Below are 17,936 nucleotides of genomic sequence, written 5' to 3'. Positions count from 1 at the left end.
CTTGATATTTACATGGAATAAGGTGTTGATGTAGTGAAATAAAAAAAACATGACTGTTTTTGTGGTCCATGGTCACATATGCGTTAAGACAACAAAAATGCTAAATGCAAATAATATATTCAAGGGTGCACATACGTTTGGTTCTCATGAGAGCACCTGTACTAGTGATGAGTGCAAATATGCCCATTGACTGTGTAAAATGCTTTTCTTACTTTGTATTTTTGTCTTGTTTCCAGTCCAAATATCAAAGAATTCTTAAATCAAGATGCATTTACTAGATGAGTAAAATTACATACGATATTATGTCCTGTTTTCCGGGGGAATTCATTAAAATTAAGTGAGTCGATGCTTTAAAAAAAGCAGAATTATCTGCCAAATAATCTTTATCCAAACAGGAATTATTTTCCTTACCCCATTGACAGATAATTTTGCTTGTCTTACGCAAAAACTCACTTTATTTCCCCAGAAAACAAGACTTTACTACTTTAGTAAATGCATCTTGATGTAAGAAATGTTTGATATATGGACTGGAAACAAGACAGAACTAGTAAGTAGGAAAGCCTTGTTTGCAGTGTGAATATGAATGTTTGCTCTGTCCCAGAAACACTCGGCGGCTGCAGATATAGCCTCGTCTCTGTCCGAGGATCAGGTCCCCGAGGCCTTTCTCGTCATGCTCCTCATTCAGTTCAGCACCATGATCATCGATCGGGCCATTTACTTGCGGAAGAGCATCTTGGGAAAGCTCATCTTCCAGGTGATCCTGGTTTTCGGGATCCACCTGTGGATGTTCTTCATCCTTCCCGCTGTCACCGAGAGGTAAGCGAGGCTTGTGTACGAGTGCAGTTTGAAAAGGAGGATCATCCCACAGACAGCACAATATATCAATATTATCGAAATAACGCAAATGATATGCATATCGCAACGGCTTACGATAACTGGGATCATGAGCAAAAGAAGAAGAGAAAATCACTCACTGCTCTCGGCTAAATAACTTTAGTAACTTTAAGGAGAATCCGTATATATTTAATTATATTCAATTTAATTAAAACTAAGTGTTTAATAAACTAAGTGTTTGTGTTTAATAATCGTAATGACGGATATCCTGAAACCCTGAACCCCACTGATGTTAAAATAACACTTCTTATGCTACAGTAAAACACTGGGTAACACTTTACTTTGATGGTCCCTTTTGAACATTCTGTTGACTAGAAGTAACTTTACAACTACATATCAACTAACTCTCATTAGAGTATTAGTGCACTGTCTGCTTCATATCTGCAAACTCTTTATTGTGATGGTCCTCCAACAGACACTCTACTGACTATATGTAACTTTGCAACTACATGTCAACTTATTCTAACCCTACCAGTCTACTAATACTCTGCTAATACTCTAATGAGAGTTAGTAGACATGAAGGTGCAATGTTACTTATAGACAACAGAATGTGTTAAAGGGACCATCAAAATAAAGTGAAACCAAACACTGATGTTCACTTTCAGAAGTTGTAGGGATGTTTTCTTGTCACAAAAAGAATGTGAAACACGCATGTAGGTTATATTATTTTAAAGATATTTTAAAGATAATTTAAGTTTATTTTATACACTTTGTAACAAAAACAGTGTTTTTTGTTACACACTTTGTGTATATGTGATATTCCTTTGTGCATATCGAATATCGCGTTATTTAATGAGTTATCGCATATTGCATTTTTCTACAATATCGTGCAGCCCTAGACAGCAAAGTAGTGTCGGCCCAGAGGGGTCTGGATCTGGGCCGTGTGGAGTCCGGATCTGGGCCGTGTGGAGTCCGGAGTGAGGCCGTGTGGAGTCCGGATCTGGGCCAGATCGGGGCTGTGTGGAGTCCGGATCTGGGCCGGATCGGGGCTGTGTGGAGTCCGGATCTGGGCCGGATCGGGGCCGTGTGGAGTCCGGATCTGGGCCGACACTATTTCGCTTTCTGAGATAAAAGGTGCAACTGAGATCAAAGACTTCAGACAGATGAGAGGATATACGTTCAGCCAAACCAACATTTATTCAGACGCCTGCAACATTTCTCACATTATCACAGTTTATTCGCTATAGTTTAGACAATGGTAATAAAATATGACAAGAACTCAGAGTTATCAACAGGGTTCGTACAAGGTGCTTAAAGTACTTGAATTTGACTTTTTGAAATTTAAGTCCTGGAAAACCCTTGAAAACAGACATATTTACGAAGAGGTATTTGAAAAGTGCTTGACTTATTTAAATACAAAATATGAAATTATTTGTTTTCTAAAAAAACACAAATACAATCTTTTCATGCAAAATGAACGGCAGTCCGTCTGATAAACCCCCATAGACCTTTTCTCGATACGAATTATGCCAACATTATAATAATAAAATATTATTTATTGAGCAATAATAGCCATTATAAACGTTGTAGTTAATATATATTATTAAATACTTTGTAAGTTGTATTTTGGATACCATATATCTGTAATTTAAGTTTTTAAAAATCCTTAAAAAATACTAAAGATATTGTTTGATAAGTGAGATCTCTGATTGTAGTCCTTGAAAACCAAAAAAAGTAGTGCTTGAAAGTCCTGGAATTTCTTACAGCGTCTGTTTGAACCTTGAATCAGATCAGTTGATATTTCACTGGTTTTGTCCGTCCTTCTGTTAGACTGTCTCACACATGAATTATGTTGAATATCTGTCAGCTGTTAGATTTAACTACACTATTAGATAATACCAATTTAGCTCAAACGATAACCAAGCAATGGTTCATGTTGTTCAGTCTGTGGTAAAGAAAAAACACTTCAGCAAAACATGATCAGGTAATTTTTGTAATAATAATTTTTGGTCCCACATTTTAATAAATGTTACTGGTAGTCACTGTATGAAGAATATTTGGGTATAATAGTCACAGTTTACTTTATTTTGCTCTCCTCACTTACATACATGAACTATAGTGTCCTGCACTAGTAAAAAAATGATATCTGGTGTCTGAATAATTATGGGTTTGGCTGTATGGCTTCCTTTATTTTCACAGGATGTTCAATCATAACTCAGTGGCCCAGCTCTGGTATTTTTTCAAGTGCATCTACTTCACGCTGTCGGCGTATCAGATCCGGTGTGGATATCCGTCACGAATCCTTGGAAACTTCCTCACCAAGAAATTCAATCATCTCAACCTTTTCCTCTTCCAGGGGTAGGCATTTATTATTCTTCATTTATCCAATGTCATTGTCTCATGCTCCTCGGCCAATTTTGACCGTAACATTTTACTTTTTTTTCTTTATCGGAATGGTACGAAACGTGGTAAAGGTTTTGGCACTTACTATGTGGGAAAAAAATCATGAAAATGATTCAAACAGGTTAAATAGTCACTTGTTCCTCGTGGTCAAACATGAGCATATTGGAAATAAACTGGAGACGAATTTCCTCTAGTGGAAGCGTTTGGTACTGCAGCCAAACACAATCTGATTTAAAGCTCATTTTTTGAGATATCAACCTCAACTTTGGAACACAACTTGTTTAGATTTATGACTTTGATTTTCTCACAGTTTCAGAGTAAAACGTTTTTTTACACGTATAAATTCTGTAACTTTTTTTTAAGTTCACTTTTTAAAAGCTTTTTCCACTTCAGCAATAATCTGCAACGTTTCACCTTTAAAAAGAGATCAAACTTAAATCTGTTGCTTTAAAACATTCAAGATTTACGGCTTTTTAAGCTGGAAATAAAATTTTCAGATCTATGCTCAAAAAGTGAATACATAGATTATAATTTATACAGCGTAAATATAATTTAGTACCACAAAATCCCCTAAAAATACAAAATATTAATTAAAAACCATATCGAACTAAAATATAGTACATTAATTTCTTTGAAATTAAAACAAACTAAAAAAATCTGTAATTTTTGCACGCGAAGAGCACCAGAGTTAAAAGGAGACCCGGACAAAAACCTAATGTCGGCCCAGATCCGGCTCACATACGGGCCGTGTGGAATCCATGTCGGGGCCGACACTGTTTCTGTCTGTGTAAGATGAGAGTGAAATGAATTACCCATGTTTCCTCAGGTTCCGGCTGGTGCCGTTTCTAGTTGAGCTCCGGGCCGTGATGGACTGGGTTTGGACCGATACGACACTGTCTCTCTCCAACTGGATGTGTGTAGAGGACATCTACGCCAACATCTTCATCATCAAGTGCAGCCGTGAAACCGAAAAGGTAGCAGGTCCTGATTAACATGCGGAAAATGTTTTTGATTATACCTCCGATTCTGGATCAGTGTGTCAGATAAACTGGGGTAACCACTGACTAAATAGATATGTTTGATAAACTATTATATAACATACAATTAACCTAGCATCAAATATCAGTATTTTGTATTATATTTGTCATTTTTAATTACCATAAATGTAAAAGCCCTGTTACTACTATATATATATATATATATATATATATATATATATATATATATATATATTTATTTATTTATTTATATAATATATAAATATATATATATATATATATATATATCAGTTTTAGATTGGTAAGATTGTTTTTTCTTTATAAAAAAGAACATTTACTTTTGTAACTTTATACACTACTGTTCAAATGTTTGGGGTCAGTGAAATTTTCTTTGTATGTGTGAAAAAATATTTAAGAAATCAATACTTTTATTCAGCAAGGATGCATTAAATGGATTGAAAAAGTGACAGTAAAGACATTTATAATGTTACAAAAGCTTTCTATTTCAGATAAATGCTGTTCTTTGAACTTTCTATTCATCAAATAATCTATTCATTTTTCTATTCATCAAATGTTTTCAACATTGATAATAATCATAAAAGTTTTTTGAGCATCAAATCATCATCTTATACTGATTTCTGAAGGATCATGTGACACTGAAGACTGGAGTAATGATGCTGAAAATACAGCTTTGAGCACAGGAATAAATTACATTTTATAATACATTCACATAGAAAAACATTATTATATATATATATATTAAAAAGTGGCCAAATAAATATTATTTTGCTGTACATTCAAATAAATGCAGCCTTGGTGAGCAGAAGAGACTTCTTTCAAAAACATAAACAAAATCTTACCGATCTAAAACAAAATTGCCCAAATAAGGCTTTTAAACTGTACTCAAACGTGTCCCACATTTTGGAAACAATGGCAAATCTCAGTTTATATAACATTTTATTTTTGAGCACCCGAGCCCTCTTTTGTACCTTATTCATCTAAAGTGTTAAATCTTCATCATGTGATTCTGATTTGTAAAAATACTAAAGTATAATATGTATTCAAATAAATGCCGCCTTGGTGAGCAGAAAAAAACTTCTTTCAAAAACATAAAACAATTATTTCCAATCAAAAACAAAATTCCCCAAATAAATGTCTCACATTTTGAAAAACAGGGCTGCAAAAATTGCAAATATGGTTTATATAACATTTTATTTTATGCAGGTTGACCACCGTTTTCAGCCCTCTTTTCTGCCTTATTCATCTAAAGTGTTGAATCTTCCTCATTTGATTCTAATGTGTAAAACTATAATATGTGTAATAATCTCATGTGTTCATGATTTTCATTAAACATTCTCTCTGCAGAAATATCCCCAGCCCAAAGGACAAAAGAAGAAGAAGATAGTGAAGTACGGGATGGGCGGCATCATCATCCTCTTCCTCATCTGCATCATCTGGTTCCCGCTACTCTTCATCTCATTGGTTAAATCTGTAGTGGGCGTGGTCAACCATCCCGTTGATGTCACCGTCACAGTCAAGCTCGGAGGTTATGAGGTGAAATGCCGCGGGAATATTTCTGTAATGTCTAGTTCTGTGAGATGTGAGATTTGATGTATGTTTGTCCCGCAGCCTTTATTCACGATGAGTGTTCAGCAACAGTCCATCCAGCCGTTCACCGAGCGCGAATACACTCGCCTCAACAACCAGTTCGGGAAAAACGCTGTAAGTGCTCATCAATATCTCTCATTCACACTGGCATATTGGATTATAGTCAGGAAAAATCTTTCTTTCCTTTTTTTTTTTTATTGAACAGTTTTTGAACCTTTAGATAACAAACAGTTTGCACATGGATTTCTGTAGAGTATTACATTTGATACATCAGGCTTTTATGGGAAAAAAAACAGCTAAACTTTATCCAAACTGAGCAAACATGTGCAATTTGCTGCAGATTCTGATATTTATATGGACAAAAGATGACATTCTGATGCTTGTAATGTAAATCAGTGAGGTTTTAATTACAGTATAGCAGATACTGACATAAGATCATATAAATATAAGATCGTCGTCACTCTATATCTGCTAATAATATCTTAGTAAGATGATATTTAAATGGTTAATTATGTGATCAAAGCTCTCTAGTAAATGTTGTAAATTGCATGAACAAAACAGCATCATGTATTTATGCACAGTTTACATTTACATTTAATCATTTAGCTGACGCTTTTATCCAAAGTGACTTGAGGAGAACAATAGATGCAATCAGAGCAACAAGAGAACCGTATACAAGTGCATAGCAAGGTTGTTTTTTTTAAATCAGAAAAAAAATAGAATAGATTAGAAAGTGCTAGTATTAATTGGTCAGGTGGTCGGGTTTAATACAAAGAGCCGAAGCACCGATCACAAAAATACTAAAAACAATTAAAAACACAAAGTCTCATGACGTGTTTTTTAAAAGTTGAACTTTTTTTAACTTTTCATGGCTCTCTAAACATGCGTCTCTCTGTTTCAATGGTCAAGCGCGTGCGTCTAGCGCATGTTTGCTTAGAAAACAATGAAAAATCTGTGAGAACAGCTTTTGCTTTTGACGTAACCTAAAACTGGCTAACAAAAACATTACAACAACGACTCTTTATCATCATCATCTCGTGTGCCACTGAGAAGGCTGCTTGACGCTCACCTAAAATTTGAATGCATTCGAATATGGATTTTTATTCATAATTCGACAAATATATATGAAATTTGAATTTTATTTTAACAGCCCAATCATCCAAAACCTCAAATTAGAGGATTCTATATAAAATTATTTAGAGAGCATTGAAGTTGAAAGAGAAAATTCAATGGTTGAAAATTGCTAAAACAACTTGTACTAAATGCAAATCTGAACAAATAATAAATAAATTCTGTTGCCAGAAAAACATAGGCTATTATTGTGTATCATACACAAGGTTTAAAACATGTAAAATCCCCCTGTAGTCAATCATTTTATCCCTTAAAACTCATCTTTGATCACCAGAATGCCTTAAAATGTCTTGAATGTAACTCGACACCTTGCCTCATTTAGTATTCGTGGTTCTATGAATATGCAAATGAGCCCCGCCTCCACTCACTCACTCAGCTGAGAGATCCACTCGTTGACGATCACACGTTGATCTGATTGGTTACAAGGTAGTTTGTGACGTCAGAAACACCAGCGATTTCAAAGCGTGTTTTTGAGACTGTCTTTGGTTCACTGCAGTTTTAAGCAGAAAATACTCAGCAATGCTGTCGACTTATGAATTTACACATGGTTTGTCTTAAAGCTTATTAAAAACACCACATAGACATATAAACAACGTTAAAAGCTGGAGTTTCACCACAGGGGGGCTTTAAATAGACATATCAAATAGTAGAAAATGCATTTGATTAAGTATTTTACTTGATACGCTGCTATTTGATTGTGCTAGATTTAACAGTTGCATGTCCACACGATTCCACTTGATATTTCTCTCACCAAAGCTCTGATTTCTGAGAGACGCGACTGTTTGATTTCATAACCGTGGGGTTTATTGTGTCCGTCCACAGGTGGCCATGCAGTTCATCACCATGTACAGTTATGAAGACATCGTCACGGCCCAGATCGAGGGCAGCTCGGGGTCGGTGTGGCAGATCAGTCCTCCCAGCCGACACGAGCTCATCAAGGAGCTGCGCGACAGCACCGGGGACATGACGCTCCGGCTCGACTGGATCTTACAGCGGTCAGTTTCACGCGTGCCGGTCAAAAATAATAATAAACAAATTTTCAATGAAATTAATGTACTATATTTTAGTTCGATAATCTTTTTAATATTTTGTATTTTTTGGTGATTTTTTTGTATATTAAATTATATTTGCGCTGTATTTATAATCCATTTATTCACTTTTTGAGCATAGACCTGAAAATGTAATTTCTAATTTAAACTGTGGTAAATCTTGAATGCTTTAGAGCAACAGATTTAAGTTTGATCTCTTTTTAAAGACGACACTTGGCAGATTATTGCTGAAGTGAAAAAAGTTTTAAAAAGTGAACTTAAAAAAAGTTACAGAATTTTACGTTTATTGTTATGAAAAATGTGCAAAATACTATTTTCAATTTTTATATGAAATATATATTTTCAAAATCACATTTTACTTTCACATTTTAATCAAAGCCACAAATATAAACAAGTGATATCTCTAAAAATGAGCTGCAAGTCAGATTGTGTTTGGCTGCAATACCAAACGCTTCCACTAGAGGAAATTCGTTTCCTGTTTATTTGCAATGCGCTCATGTTTGACCGTGAGGAACAAGTGTGACTATTTTTTAGAGGATCATTTAACCTGTTTGAATCATGTCCATGTTTTTTTTGTCTGTTCACATAGTAACTGCCAAAACCTTTACCAAGTTTTTTACCATTCCGATGAAGAAAATAATTTGAAAAAACAAAACGTAAAATGTTTTGTTGGAGCCCAGGACCTCATGCTCATTGTGTGTCTTGTGTCTGAAAGGGATCTTGGGAAGGGCGGGACAGTGGAACACACGTTCGACCGGCACTCCATCAGTTTGGCGCAAGACAACCCGGTTCGAGCCGACCTGGCCTCGCTTCTGCTGGGGAACCGGAAGAAACCGGTGTAAGTTTGATCACCACATGGGGAAAACACTTCATCCTAGATACACTTCTCATTGTGCAAATCACAATATACTCTCCCACAATTCAAAACATGTCATGTACTAGAGGTTCTGACAAAATGTCAATTACTCCAGTCTATTTTAAATAAATATTTAATTCATTTGACTTAAAAAAAAATAATTTAAGTTGTGTGAATAATTCAATGACTCCCTCATAAATACAGGACTAGTTTCACGCTGGATGAATCAGCGTTTTTGAATTAACACTTTATTAACAGTCTCTTGTCGCCAACTACTGGTGTAACGATGTAATTAATACAATCTTTATTTGAAGTGTCAACTTACTTCCATTAAGTAAATTCCCAATATTTTGATCTCTACTGTAGACAACTATAAACTTTTATGCCAGTTCTTCTGTGATCATTTGAATTATTGTTAGACAGAAATAATGATGCTGTGTGTTTGAACAGACTGTCATATAGGAATAAGATCGCAATCTTTTAATCGTGCCGTTCACAAGTAATACTATTTCAGTCTTTCTACCTCAAAATTTCATATTTATTCAATGTGTATTTTAAATGTTTGTGAATGTACTAGAAATTTCCAAGTGAAAACAGTTTGAAAGTAAATCCTACACCATTTTTATGTCACTCATATTTGGCAAGTATCTATCGTTCTGGTTTTTGTAATCTCTGTAATTGTCTCCTAGGCTTGTGCCGCACATGTTCCCTAACTACATCCGAGCACCTAATGGAGCTGAAGCCAAACCCGTCAGCCAGCTGTATGATGGTAAGAAGAGTCAAACGTCTCTTTAGAGTTTTAGTCAGGCACAGTTCACTCTTGTGACTTTCCCCCTTAATATGTTTCCAGTGAACTGAGGGATTTCCACCCTGTTGTACTCAAAATTATTCAACCCCCATTGCAAATCAGGTTTATTGGCAAAATTTACAGACTTTCAGCTGTTTGGAATGAACAAATCAAACAAAATTCAAATAGCTCAACACAATAAATGTTTCAAGTGGTTTCCCCGAATTCAACTGAAAATGCAACTTTTAATGACGTCTGCAGTCTCAAAATTATTCAACCCCCTGAATAGAAAAGCTCACAACAGCACACATCTGCAAAACAGGTCAGATTGTCTCAAACACACCTGATGCAACTAATCAAGGGCTTCATTAGTTCCACCAGGTGTGCTTGAGCTAGAACACATGAAATATCTGAACTGGCGAGGTTTGTTAACGTTTGACTGCATCTTAGTACAAGCAATTTGTGCAAGCAAAAAAAAAGACCAAATACATTAGCGTTTCCATTTTCAATACCATGCTAAAACTATTCCAACAGTTGCCATGGTTAAATATATATATATATATATATATATATATATATATATTAGAGGTGGGCATAGATACATTTTTTTAATCTAGATTAATCTCACTGGAATCTTGGAATTAATCTAGATTAAAATGGCTCATTTGAATTCTCCCGAAGGCATTCAGAATATGTGTGCTACCCAAATAATGACTAAAAGTAAGTCTTTGAGAATAGTTCGCCTCGCATAGGGATGTGAATTTCTGCCAAAAATGCCATTCGACAATAGAGGAGCAAAAGTCGAATATCGTTCAAAAAAATGTATAAAATAAATAAATAAAACGCACAATTACAATGACAGAAAGGGAGGCCAATTTCATCTTTAGCGATTTGTCATCAAACAAACTGTTTATTAATTGAACAAGTAACATGTTTACGTCTTTTTTTTTTAAACATGGTAACTTGAAATATCTTAGGCTAATTGGAAGAAGAAAAAAAACAATAAGCACGACGTAGCTACCGTCCGTTTTTGCATCGCCAAACCAGATGCTCGTTAGATCAAAAAATTATGTCATGTCATAATGATTTTATGTGAATCTGCCTTTACCGGCAATAGCCTCCTCCTTTTTAAACAAACCAGTTTCAATCAATGTAAACTATTCATGTGACTATGCCCCTGCGCAATACACACACATTACCGCGGGATGGCGGGTGTTCATTTCATAAACTGTACACAATGGTAGCTTATTTATTTTGTAGCCTATAAATTAATGTATATGTCTGCATATACATGCTGCGCGATTTGTGCGAAAATATAATGATATTCGAAAAAGCTCTTCTGCTCACCAAGGCTGCATTTATTTGATTAAAAAAGAACAATGATATTGTGAAATATTATTACAATTTAAAATAACTGTTGTTTTATTTATTTGAATATATTTTAAAATGTAATTTATTCCTGTGATCAAAGCTGAATTTTCAGCATCATTACTCCAGTCTTTAGTGTCACAGGATTCTTTAGAAATATTTCTAATATGATGATTTGATGCTCAAGAAACATTTATGATTAGTATCAGTGTAGAAAATAGTTATGTACTTTTTATTTCAGGATTCTTTGATGAATAGGGAAGTTCAAAAGAACAGCATTTATTTGAAATTGAATATTGTGTAACATTATAAATGTCTTTACTGTCACTTTGGGTCAATTTAATACATCCTTGCTGAATAAAAGTATTCATTTCTTTAATTTCTTTAAAAAAAAAAAAATCTCACTGACCCCAAACATTTCAACGGTAGTATAATTTTACAACATATTCTTTTTCAGATAAATGCTGTTCTTTTGAACTTTCGATTCATCAAAGAATCCTGAAAAAAAATTGCATAACTGTTTTCAACATTGATAATAATAATAAATGTTTCTTGAGCAGCAAATCATCATATTATAGTGATTTCTGAAGGATCATGTGACACTGAAGACTGGAGTAATGATGCTGAAAATACAGCTTTGATCACAGGAACAAATTACACTTTACTATATATTCACATAGAAAACAGCTGTTTTACATTGAAATAATATTTCACAATATTACTGTTTTTTTCCTTTGTTTAATTAAATAAATGCAGCCTTGGTGAGCACAAGTGACTTCTTTTAAAAACATTAAAAATCTTACCGATACAGAACTTTTGAATGGCAGTGTATATATATCACACCCTATTCGATTTTTTTTTCTCAAGAAAAAATATGATGGTTTTACTCACGAAAACCTTCAGTATTCCTCAAAATGAATTAAAACTGTAAAATGCAATCTCAGAATTTTACGCAAAACTTTTATAATTAACTATATTAAATTACACAAATATACTTTATGTATTTAATCTCACTTTATTAACCAATGTCTTTGCTGTCATATAACTTTTTTTCTTGTTATTAAAAAACAAACAAGTAGGTGACAAAAAGTAACGCAAAAGTAATTTAACGCAATTAGTTACTTTTTTGCAATATTGTAATGCATTACTTTTAAAAGTACACTGCTCGTGTTGAGTTTGTGAAGGTAACGCTGGTGTTGTGTTCTCCTGCAGGAGGAGAGGAGGGATATCAGAACGTGACTCTGTCTCTGATGAGAGACGCTTCGGTGAACATCACAGGAGCTCAGGAGTGGTGGGACATCAGCATCGCCGGCTGCCGCGAATCCTGCGACGTCTTACCGATGGTCATCTTTAACGATAAAGTTAGCCCTCCGAGTCTGGGCTTCCTCGCGGGATACGGGTAAACCATTCCTTTCATGGGATTCAGTGCTGGCTTTTTATTAGGGATGCACTGATTTCAACATTTTGGCCGATACGAGAACCGATAATTCTTTATATCTGGAAGCCGATAAGCAGTATATTGACCGATAAATCTAAATCTGAATTTTTATATCATTTTTGAGAGCCTGATTACAAAAACAAAAGTCATGTCATTAAAATCCCTCTCAAGCACACAATTATAATGATGTTCTCATTATAATTTTATGTAGCCGATATATGACAGAATTGCGTTTAACCGTATTTTCCTTTTTTGAAGTGATTTCAATCAGATTTCAAGCAACTCAAAATCATCATGTTGAACTGTGCGCATCTGAAGTGTCTCAGCTGAAGGAAATAATACATTATTTATCAACTTTAATATATCGGCCAAATTTTCTTATCGGGCCGATAACGATAACATTAAAAATGAACATATATCGGCTGATAACGATAACATTAAAAATGTACATATATCGTCCGATAACATTAAAAATATACATATATCTGCTAATAACGATAACACAAAAAATGAACATATATCGGCTGATTATATTAAATATTAACGTATATCGGCTGATAACGATAATTTTAAAAATAAACATATATTTGCCGATAACAGTAACATTAAAAATTAACATATATCTGCTGATAACGATAACATTAAAAATAAACATATATTTGCCAAAAACATTAAAAATAAACATATATTTGCCAATAACGGTAACATTAAAAATAAACATATTTTTGCCGATAACGGTAACATTAAAACTTGAACATATATCTGCCTATAACATTACAAATGAACATATATCTGCTGATAACATTACAAATGAACATATATCTGCTGATAACATTACAAATGAACATATATTGGCCGATAACGATAACATTAAAAAATAACATATATCGGCCGATAACATTAAAAGTGAACATATATTGACCGATAATGATAAAATTAAAAATGAACATATGTCGGCCGATAACATTAAAAATAACGATATATCATGCATCCCTATTTTTGAATTGTTCCCTGCAAACGTCTCTCTCTTCTCCTCCCGCAGGATCATGGGTCTGTACGTGTCGGTGGTTCTGGTCATCGGTAAGTTTGTGCGAGGCTTCTTCAGCGAGATCTCTCACTCCATCATGTTCGAGGAGTTGCCGTGCGTCGATCGCATACTCAAAATATGCATAGACATTTTCCTGGTGCGGGAAACCGGAGAACTGGAGCTCGAGGAAGAGCTTTACTCCAAACTCATCTTCCTCTATCGCTCTCCAGAGACCATGATCAAGTGGACTAGAGAGAAGAACCAAGACTGAGTGTTTTGTGGGACTAGAAGCTTTACTGCTTTATATTAGTTGGATGAACGGCGAGTCTAAAGCCGTTTCTCCAGCGTTTCGAAGCCTTGATGGATGTTATCGGCTTCTTTGATGATGGAGGTCAGGTCAAGCCTCCGTCTGTTATTCTGCAGCCATGTGACTGATTCAGACGCTAGTGAACGCTGGCAACAAAACAGCAGGACCTTCAGTGCAAATACAAACACTATTAAGAGTGAATCTCACTAAACTACGTCTGGGTTATATTTCACCACCCAATTACAGGGATTTTCCATAGTAAAATAAGCCTGTTTTTTGGACTATTAATACTTTTTCCAAGTAGGACTATTAAGATTCTTCCAGAATACATCCAGATGTTTCTCAATTATTCTCATTACTAAATTATTATTTTTTTTAACTCAAAATAAGCATAACTTAGAAGCAAGCCCAACAAATACTCAGTGATTAATCAATGAATACATATTCCACAACTGAAAATAGTCATGAAAACCAATGCAAATAAACATAAATGTTCATTTTTATTATGCAAAATATCAAAAATAGTAACAAGTGCATATAATCAGGGTCCATACACATTTTATCAATACATTTCCATGACTTTTATATGATTTCTGGGGCAAATATCCACGCAATCTATGTATATGTGTAAAATAATAATAAACATCCATGTTCAAATTTATCATAGCATGTCTTAACTAAAATTAATGCTAATTGCTTTAATAAGTACAAGCACAAATGACTGAATGCCCGGATGCTGAGTTATTGTAATTTGTTTAATCAGTATTATGAAGACTTTTCCAAAACTTTCTGGTTTATTTGTTTTTCCAAAACGTTTCCGGGCCTTTGTCTTTTTTTCATAACCGTTGTGTAATTGAGGTGAAATATGACCCAGACATGCTGTTGATGGATTTCGTGAGATTTGAACAGTTTTTGTTCTGATACTACAGTAAAAGTGTTTACAAGCCAGAGTATTTTAGAATGAGAGCCATTTAGCATTCTGTTCCTGATTTCACAATTTCTGATCAAACACTTGAATCATAAAAAAGACTAGAATCTGCTACATTGATGTTTTAGTGCCACATCTTTAACTGATTAAGAGCTGGACTGCTGTGATGATGTTTCAACACTCTGTATTATACGCGTGTGTAATAATGAGTGTGCCACAGTTCATCTGTAATGACTGGAATAATCATTTCCACTGTATGCTTATGCAAAGACACACAAACATGAACCCTTTGCTTTCTTTTTGTCTTCAGAAATCAAATGAGCCTGTAAAAATTCCTTGCAGTTTGCTAAATTAAGAATTACATTACTGTACAAACAACTGAATTATTACTGAATATATAAAAGGTTATATTGATTAGTATTCTGTGTCTGATGATGATCAATATAATATAATACAAGCCAAATGTGTTCAAGTAAAAAAACATGAAGCTATAAAATGTTTAAAAATGATAACTTTTTAATCACTTGCATATGGAGAGAAATAATGAAATTATTAAAATGCAATACTTTAATGATACGGCTTTAAATATCACTTTTCAAACCAAATATCTGCTAGTCGCCGTCCTCCAAAAGATACTCGCTGATTTCCATCTTCATCAAAGATCTGTGGAAAGAAACATTGACATATTTCCATGCAAATTTTGGGATATTGCATACAATTAAAAAATGCTGGATGGAAATGCCAAGATGCACAAATTCTAAAAATGTACATTAAAAAAAACTGATAAGAAGACATGTACATGAACTACACTGGAAACACATTTACAGAATAAATCCCTTGATGCACATCGAAAGAGTCATGTGACTGCGCGATATGACGGCATAACAGGACTAACCAGCGAGCCAATCGCATCACAGCATCTTAAAGTGGTTCAGTGTGATGATCACTGTAAAAAACTGTAAAGCGGTTTACTCGACTGCATTTACAGGAAAGCAAGTCATTATCTATGAAAGAAATGCTTCTGCCAATGAAGCAACTTCCATTTTTTCTAGTGATATTTGGCACCAGTTTATCAGGAAGTGGCGTTTTCGTTCTCTTCGACTCACTGGATGGAAACGCTGCTTTATTCGCTAATGATTTAATTAGCGTTAAATTCACAACTCTGTGTGGAAACATGTCGAGTGACACTGAGGCGGTTCACACTTCAGTTTTCTTGATTCTTTTGGTCCGAATCAAAGAAATTAAAAGATTCTTAAGACCGAACCAAAAGATACAAAACAAAAGAAACTGCTTTTATGATGTTTATTTTGTGACGGAACATCCGAAACAATCCTATGTGCTAAACACACTCGTTGTGTGTGTGTGTATGTGTGTGTGTGTGTGTGTGTGTGCGCATGATGGTATTGTTATCAGCTGGGATCAAATATTTCTGAATATGAATCATTTCAGTTTTCGTGTGTGTTAACTTCGGTTAACACTGCTTCAAAAGACTTGATTGACTGGATCATTTAATATTTTTGAAACTCAAACGTCCCGAATCCGAATTTAATCTTTAGCGTATGGAAAAGAGCATCCAGGATATTAACATTTCTCGTTCCATAGAGGAAGGGAAATGTGTGTAAAGGATGATGTAAACGATGATTAATTATTATTTAAGGTTACAGTGCCGCATTTCCCACCTTTTCCTCCGTCTCTCCGCCTCTGTCATGATGTAAGCTGGAAGAGTGTCGACAGATTCCTGTGGGAGAGAGTAACATCAGAACTCTGTGTTGTTCACTAATACATGTTCTAAAGTTGGGTTTATTTTTTCCCCACTGTAGGGCTTTAAAAGTGAACATTTATATACTTGTTAAAGGTGCAGTGTGTAAGTTTTAGCGGAATCTAGTGCCGAGACTCAACAGAAGTTACGGTGGCCGACAGGAAGTGATGTCGTCGTCTGAGACAGCAGAGAGTAGACCGTTAAACAATGAGGTTTCTTTACAAAGATAAATTAAGAAATTATGTTTACTTTATTATTCAGTAAAACGATGTTATTGTGAATATTATTGTTACTTGTTCATCATTGTGTCAGTGTTTTATTCGCTAGATCTTAGCACGAAGAACAACATAGTGAGGAAACGCGTTTGTCCGCTCAGGGCCACCGTAGAAACATGTCGATGTAAGGAGACCCGCGGTGTGTGTAGAGAGAAATGGCTCATTCTAAGATAATAAAAACATAACGCTTCATTAAGTAAGGTGTTTATACACCACTGAAAACATAGTTATGTATATTATATTGCATTTCTGTCAACAGATCCTCCTAATTATTACTCAATGCACATTTAAAGTACCCCATATAACATATAGTTATATAATGAAAAATCCATTTGTTTTGGACATAAATGTGTGTTGGCAGTGTGTGAACACAATCAGCAGCAAAGATAAAATATTGGTCACGGCAGTAATGAAAGAGAGAGTGCGCACTTTATTACAGTACATAGGAGTTGTTTTACGGATATATAAGTACACGTACTTCGCTGTGTATGTTGATGATAATGAAAGGGAGAAGGAGAGAGTTTATGGATAAGACTTTAATGCTCACTTCTTATACGGTTTATTCAGCTCTTACAGTGATTTTCTGGAGTGAAACGCACGATTCATCTTTTGTGTGATGTACAATAAACTTCAGAAAACGTATTAATTAAGTTTAGGTCATCATCTGGACAGGGTCCGCTACAACAGGCTTGTATTAATAGTGGATATACAAGCAGATGACAACATAAGTTATAACTGTAATTAACTAAACTACAGGGTGTCTACAGACATATGTTAGATTTAAGACCAAACCTGTGATGGAAATACACATTATATTACATACGTATATGTAATATTTAATGTTTAACCTAAGTAAGTGAAGTAATTTAATATTAACTACTTGTTTATTGAACTAAAATCAATGTAACATTTGCAATCGTGAGAATATTCCGCAAAATAGCTCCCGTCATGTTATGTTACTTAACTATATCATATATTATAAATAAAAACTCAACATTTTGAATGTTGTGTTTCTTCTGTGAGAAGTTATGCTCATTAGTTTTGATTTCTCACTATATAATCTCTCACAGAGTCTCAACAGCGCTACCAGAAATACAAGATCATTATCAATCGCTGTTTCTGTAATAATCAGAATGATTCTCGCGATTCGATGCTTCATTGGTTATT

The 17,936-nt window shown here is 34.6% G+C and overlaps 2 protein-coding genes across 2 annotated transcripts in view; one reads left to right on the top strand and one right to left on the bottom strand.

Moving 5' to 3' along the window:
• Window positions 1–15,155, top strand: part of piezo1 (piezo type mechanosensitive ion channel component 1 (Er blood group)) — a 169,587-nt gene extending 154,432 nt beyond the window's left edge. Inside the window, exons 42-51 of the mRNA XM_077201492.1 lie at window positions 602–816; window positions 3,035–3,193; window positions 4,065–4,212; window positions 5,602–5,790; window positions 5,866–5,958; window positions 7,798–7,970; window positions 8,740–8,862; window positions 9,570–9,649; window positions 12,248–12,434; window positions 13,516–15,155. Coding sequence (XP_077057607.1) covers window positions 602–816; window positions 3,035–3,193; window positions 4,065–4,212; window positions 5,602–5,790; window positions 5,866–5,958; window positions 7,798–7,970; window positions 8,740–8,862; window positions 9,570–9,649; window positions 12,248–12,434; window positions 13,516–13,771 — 1,623 coding nt within the window. The 3' untranslated portion in view covers window positions 13,772–15,155. The remainder of the gene's footprint in view (window positions 1–601; window positions 817–3,034; window positions 3,194–4,064; window positions 4,213–5,601; window positions 5,791–5,865; window positions 5,959–7,797; window positions 7,971–8,739; window positions 8,863–9,569; window positions 9,650–12,247; window positions 12,435–13,515) is intronic.
• The window catches only part of ctu2 (cytosolic thiouridylase subunit 2 homolog (S. pombe)), a 28,654-nt gene continuing 25,006 nt past the window's right edge, over window positions 14,289–17,936 (bottom strand). The window contains exons 14-15 of the mRNA XM_077201561.1: window positions 16,415–16,473; window positions 14,289–15,398 (exon numbers count right to left, since the gene is read on the bottom strand). Coding sequence (XP_077057676.1) covers window positions 15,347–15,398; window positions 16,415–16,473 — 111 coding nt within the window. The 3' untranslated portion in view covers window positions 14,289–15,346. The remainder of the gene's footprint in view (window positions 15,399–16,414; window positions 16,474–17,936) is intronic.

The sequence above is a fragment of the Siphateles boraxobius genome, unplaced genomic scaffold (genome assembly GCF_051911475.1).
Source record: "Siphateles boraxobius isolate OS27281-9 unplaced genomic scaffold, OSU_SipBor_1 48, whole genome shotgun sequence".
Lineage (NCBI taxonomy): Eukaryota > Metazoa > Chordata > Actinopteri > Cypriniformes > Leuciscidae > Siphateles > Siphateles boraxobius.
Note: the sequence above shows the minus strand (reverse complement) of the source record. Positions and strands in the feature narration are given on the sequence as shown.